The sequence below is a fragment of the Musa acuminata genome, chromosome BXJ3-4, assembly GCF_036884655.1.
Source record: "Musa acuminata AAA Group cultivar baxijiao chromosome BXJ3-4, Cavendish_Baxijiao_AAA, whole genome shotgun sequence".
NCBI classification, from domain to species: domain Eukaryota; kingdom Viridiplantae; phylum Streptophyta; class Magnoliopsida; order Zingiberales; family Musaceae; genus Musa; species Musa acuminata.
The window spans coordinates 29,060,431-29,066,430 of NC_088352.1; the positions used below are offsets into that span (position 1 = coordinate 29,060,431).

The window sequence follows — 6,000 nt, forward strand, 5'->3', positions numbered from 1 at the left end:
CAAATTTTGCTTTCTAGAAGTTCAGCATCACAGTAAAAGTTAGCATCAAGTTGATAGCCAATTGTGGCCAGAGGTGAAAATAATGCAAATCTTCCATGTGGCCTACTCAACCTTTTGGTCATGCTCGATGGGCAACCAGAAATTGATGGAAGAAAAAAGGACATGACAATAATAAACAATTCGTGGAATCTTCCGAGGACATATATCAACATATGCCTTTTGTGTTAAATATCTAATAAGTTCAGGATTTTGTCATATGAAAACAAAAGAAAAACTATTTTGCATGTTTAGTGTTCTTCTCAGTGAATTTCTTCCAACAGTTCCCTCATGTAAAGCCATGATGCTTTTACCATCCAACTTTGTTCTCAAAGTATAAATTACATTTCCCATTGTCTTAAGATGAAAATGTAAACTGGAATGAACAATTCCGATATCAAAATTTGCCAAGAATGTTGTTTACCTCTACTTTGAAAGATACTTAACCTGCCAATGTTCAACCTATGTAAAAAATGATAGATCATGAACAGAAGGGCCCAATAAATCAGTTTCAGCAACATTCTACTGTCAAAGCTAAATATTTAATACGAAAAAAATGTTCATTAAGATGCAATAAGGAATTAGTATAAAACTTACAGGATCAATGCCAATTCTGCAACCAGGAGCCAAGACATCGTTAAGCCATTCACTGGTAGTGGGAACACCATGATTTCCACTTCTCATAAGTATCCAATCGCGACTCAGTTGCTTCTCAGCCTATTCACCAATAACACAAATGCTAACATGATATACGAATATTAATTCTCAGTAAATATGAACCAATATCATTGACTAAATCCAGATATACATAATAGGATGACAACTTTTGGCAAAATACTACATACCTGAAGAAAATAGCGCCCATCAGTCCAAAGAGCAGCATTCTCTTTCGTTACCACAGCTGTACCAGCACTACCAGTAAAGCCCGATATGTAGGCCCGTCGCATGAAGCATTCAGCAATAAACTCACTCTATCAATTAAAAATCAGATATGTCATAAAGGACAACAAATGATGAAAAATGAAAAATAATTTCATCATCAAGGGAACAGAATATGATAATATTTTCAAATAAATGGAGGTCAATTACGAACAAAGATGTGCAAAAATGCAGCTATATTGAAGTAATCATGCTACTTCTAAAGATAGTATTACAACGGCCAGAAAGCACTGATCGAAGTAAACATTGGCTCCACAGAACATCTCAACTGATCATTTTTCTCATCTTGAAGCCCTCATCAGGGTACTGTGTAGAAGAAAGCACAAAAGAACAAGTGACTGAATAAAAGTATCCTAATTTTGGATTTAGTTTGATAACGTCCAACCATAGATAGATGAAAGTCTCCACTATGTTAACAAACTTATGCCATGAACAACACAGCACCAGTCCCTTTTCTGCAAATTGTTAACCATCCTGGCCCTCTCAGAAAATCTGTGCTCATAATATAAGCACATAGACAAAATAAATCCATTTTCACCACACACAGACTCTTACCAACCTCATGCAACCTCCAGAATGCAAAATGGTCTGGCCAAGACTCATTTGGCAAAAGTTATTAACTGGACACATGGAATAAGCACAACAAACAAGATTATGTATCTAAATTCAACACCCCAGACTTCTTCAATATAGTTTTTTTTTTAGATTCTTTTAATTATTTATTACATTCCACACCAAGGGAACCTGTGCCTGTATTGTACTGTCAAACTTGGAATGAGATAGCCTGCAGATACAATAATTGCTTCCTAAAGTACTAAAGAAAGGGAAGAGGAAAGCTTTCAAGATCTAGTAAAACAAGTCAAACTTTGTGAAGGAAGGGTCACCAGGATTTTAAAGTTGGGCCTGGGATCAAATTGCCTCTATATCATTTCAAGACACGTACAGTTGCTCACCTTTTGCATGGCTACATTCTGTTTGACTTTGATAGACCGAAGAGGAAGAACACACTTATGAACAGTTCATGAACTATGAGGAATATAATCTCTTTGTAGCAGATATTTAAACATCTCATTGGTTCTTCTTATTACTTTATTCTCTCTTCTCCCTGTCTTCATGTTTTGCATTTTTATAATCCATGCCTACACTTTAGTTTTAGATCCAACTTTGCTCTAGCAATCTCAATGTAACCCATTAAATTCTGCTTCCATGGTGAGTAAGAAACAGAAAAAAGACAATTAAATGAATAGTCAAGGGTGAATAAATGATTATTTTACTTCAGTTTCTTTAAGCCAAGGAATAGTCAAGGGTGTTGCTAAGGTTCTAGTCCTTTTTATCGATTAGAATCAGATGAAGGTAACGGATCATTTCACGCTGCTCAGAGCCAAAAATTTCTACATTACATCCGGCTTACAAAACTTATGACTGATATTCACGAGTATAAGCGTAAATCACCAAATCTTACACACCTCCGCTCCAAGAGCTCGACGTCTTACAGCGACTTCTACGAGACTCCGTTAACCATAGAGCTAATATTACTGAAGCGAAACGGTATACTCATTTGATTCTTGCAAGGATTGGCGAAGACTACCTGGTGGGCATCCTGAGAGGGGATAATGTAAGCATCAATACCGACATCTGGCCTCGAGAATAGCTCCCTAAGAGCTCGGAGCTTCTCGTCACCGGTACCGCGGTCGCAGCCTCCAAACGGATTCTTCCGCATCTCGGAGGACGGGCGGGCAACGATCTGATCGCCGGAGCTCCGAGCAGATACGCAGAACCGGCGAGGAGGCAGGAGAAGAGCAGTGCCAGAGGGAGCGCGGAGCTCGTCAGCGAGGGGCAGCGAGAGGGCCAGCAGGCGGAAGCCGGGGGCGGAGCGGAGGTGACAGGAGGGGGAGCGGGAGAAAAGGGCAGAGAACGGCGACGCGGCGGTCGCTGCTGCTTCCATGGCAGCGGAGCGGACGGGGAGAAGAGCGGAGAGAGGCTTGGCTTGGAGGACGATCATGGACGGGGCTTGCGCAAGTGACAGAGGATAAAGCGCTGCCGGAAGCGATCGGGGGATGTCCACCGTGAAATCCGCAAGAGGTGGATGCCGTTGCTTCGACGCCTTCTAGTTGTGGTTGCGTCGACTCATGGCTAATTAGAATTCCGCGATTTCCGTGTCTTGCTCGATTCGGTTTGGACCGAATGCAACCTAAAATCCATGATCTGAGGAACCAATAATTTAATGACTTGTTGTGATTTCTCAGATATGTTGCATATAAAATCCATCGAATAGAACTATTAAAATTCTAATTCGGTTCTGTTCGGACCGATTGGTACTCGAGCATATTTATTGGTCCGGACATGAACGAGACACAGATCATCCATTTTTCGGATGGTCCGATTCAATTTATATGTTTGTAGGTCTTACGAAATAGGTTCACCTCTGTTGATTAAACTATTATTTTTCTTCTCATTTTTTTATTATTCTCTTTTGATCTTTTAGATATTATAATATTGATATACGAATGTTCCGTGTACCAGTTTATATCGTCATGGACCAAGTTCGTATTGGTCCAGTCATGGATCAGAACGGGTCCATAAGATATCAAACGGGAGCTTTGATTCAAAAGAAGATTAGAAGAGGACATTAAAAAATGGAAATGGATCTTACCACAGATCAAAACAAACATGACAGGGCAATGACATTAATTATATTTAGAACCTTGTTTACCAATCTAGGTCGATGTTATGAATGCAAATAATGCAGGCCTCATGGAAGACCCCGCCCCATCCGATCAATCCACGGGCTTCAACGAGACTCCCTTTCTCTCTTTTCCTGATGAAAGAGAGCAGAATGACGTTCAACAGGTAAGAGGAAGAGGGGATAAGAATAACTATATGCGCTTTATATTATTTATTTATGGGCAAATATAACATCTATAAGTGGGTTGCTTATTTAAAAAAGGAGTTGGGAGATTTTTTTTAAAGAAATTTATTAATAATTAAATATTATGGAATACAATACTCGCTCATACTCTATCTGAAGAAAGAAGCAAAAGCATATTCGAGGACCCGTCATCTCTCCAAAAATAAATAGTTCTACAAGTCTGAGTATGTGTAATTAGCCAATTGATCACCTTATTCCCCTCTCTATATGCATGAGAGAAATCAAAATTTTTTAAAATATTAGATATCATTGACAATGTTCAAAATATATCAAGGAGCTGCTAACTCTCTTTTAGAATGAGGACTAAGCTTTAGGATTAAGCTTTTATAGTTAGATTCAATAGTTGATAGCTGCAGTTTCACAAAAAGGGATACTTTTCCTGTCAAGCCACCTACAACCAACAAATAAATGATTATCGATATCATCTCCGAGAATAAATCCTAGACCATCATCTTGGTATTTTACTGAACCATCATAGTTTAATTTATAATTCTTGTTTTAATCATTTGATATATTTTGGAAGTGATTCAATTAGAGTATTTTTAGAGGAATGAGCAACATCAACATCAACATCATAATCTAGAATTGAATAAAATAGTCAATGCAAAATGCAGACAGGAGAAGTAAAAAAGTGATTATGTAAGACATCATTTCTAGTCCTCCAAATCCATCATGGCAATTAGTTTATCACCAGAGAATCTTTGAAGACAATTACCTTCCTCAAACCAACAATCAGAAAATCCGTTCATCAAAAAATGAGAATCGAAAGCAAATATTATCCTAAATAAGTTATCAGATTCTAGGAAAAAACCAGTAAAAAAAGAAATAGTGAAAAAAGATTCAAGATGAACACCATAATATAGATAGAGAAGAATGTCATTAGTTCTCCAGCAAGCCTATTAGACAAAGAGAGGCGACAATGTAAAAATTTTCAGATAATTTAATTCAAGACACAATTAGGATTTTCCACATGCGTTGTCATTGGCCTGCAAACTCAATGGCTAACTTGGAATGGAGAGTAAACGAGTAAGCAAATTTAATAGGGATTCCATCATTTTCCACAATCAGAAATCATCAAGGATTCGATAGGTAGGTCAATGTTATAAATTTCTTGGATTAAGGGATTACCAAATAATGAGTCAAGCTTGTCACTATCCCATTGAAGATTGTTAATAAGGGTAAAACCAGATTAAATGCTTAATACTCAAAAAGGTTGCTTCTAAGCTAAGAGGATGTCAGATACTCAATTCTCAAAGAGAATATTAACAAATGAACCATTACTCATAAATTTAATAAAATCATATCATAAAACTTAAAAGAATGGAAAAAAGAAATACCAACTCTAGCTTAGGTTTGAAGAATAGTGAATGATCAAAGGATTTATCAAATCATATTTGGTTTTAACAATATCAACTTAAAGGCGATTGATATTGAATAAATAGACAAAAATACACTTAACATGAAATATAATTTTTATAAGATGAAGTTCCTGCACGTTTTGAGAGAATTACACTATCTATATAGATAAAGAGAATATGAGTTATATCCAAAAAAAAAAAGAAGTCTACTTGTAACAACCAATGTTTCCCTCCCTCTAAATCCCATTCTCCATTATCGTCATACATTTAAAATAAAAAAAGAAACCAAAAACTAAGCAAATTTTTTTAAAAAATAATTTAAAAAATTAAATGCAAAATCTTTAGAACCCTCTGCACTCATATTAAGATTACTCAAAACCTTAAACAAACTCATCATTCTAATTTTAAATAGTATTAAATTATTTCTTAACATGCACCACCTTAACATTAAGATTTTCAAGTATGTTACGTTGCATTATAAAATAGTTCATATCAATCTTTGTGTGTATAAACATTATACCATTAGATAGACTACATATGGAACCCATTGAAACGGTATATATCCAATATTGAGGTGGAAATTTGCCACTGGATCTCTGATTTATACTAGCCAATAAGAGGAGTTCTTCCTCAGTCCATGGGTTTGTTTTCATGAGAGATCGGCAATATCCGGAGAACCAAAATAGATTTGAACGCAAAGCAAACAAAAAGAAACGATATCTCCATGCTTGCTCACAA

General features: G+C 36.5%; 1 protein-coding gene across 1 annotated transcript in view; it reads right to left on the reverse strand.

Moving 5' to 3' along the window:
- Positions 1-3,157, reverse strand: part of LOC135636634 (aminopeptidase P2-like) — a 64,872-nt gene extending 61,715 nt beyond the window's left edge. Inside the window, exons 1-3 of the mRNA XM_065148505.1 lie at positions 2,564-3,157; positions 882-1,007; positions 634-753 (exon numbers count right to left, since the gene is read on the reverse strand). Coding sequence (XP_065004577.1) covers positions 634-753; positions 882-1,007; positions 2,564-2,977 — 660 coding nt within the window. The 5' untranslated portion in view covers positions 2,978-3,157. The remainder of the gene's footprint in view (positions 1-633; positions 754-881; positions 1,008-2,563) is intronic.
- Positions 3,158-6,000: the final 2,843 nt, after the last annotated feature.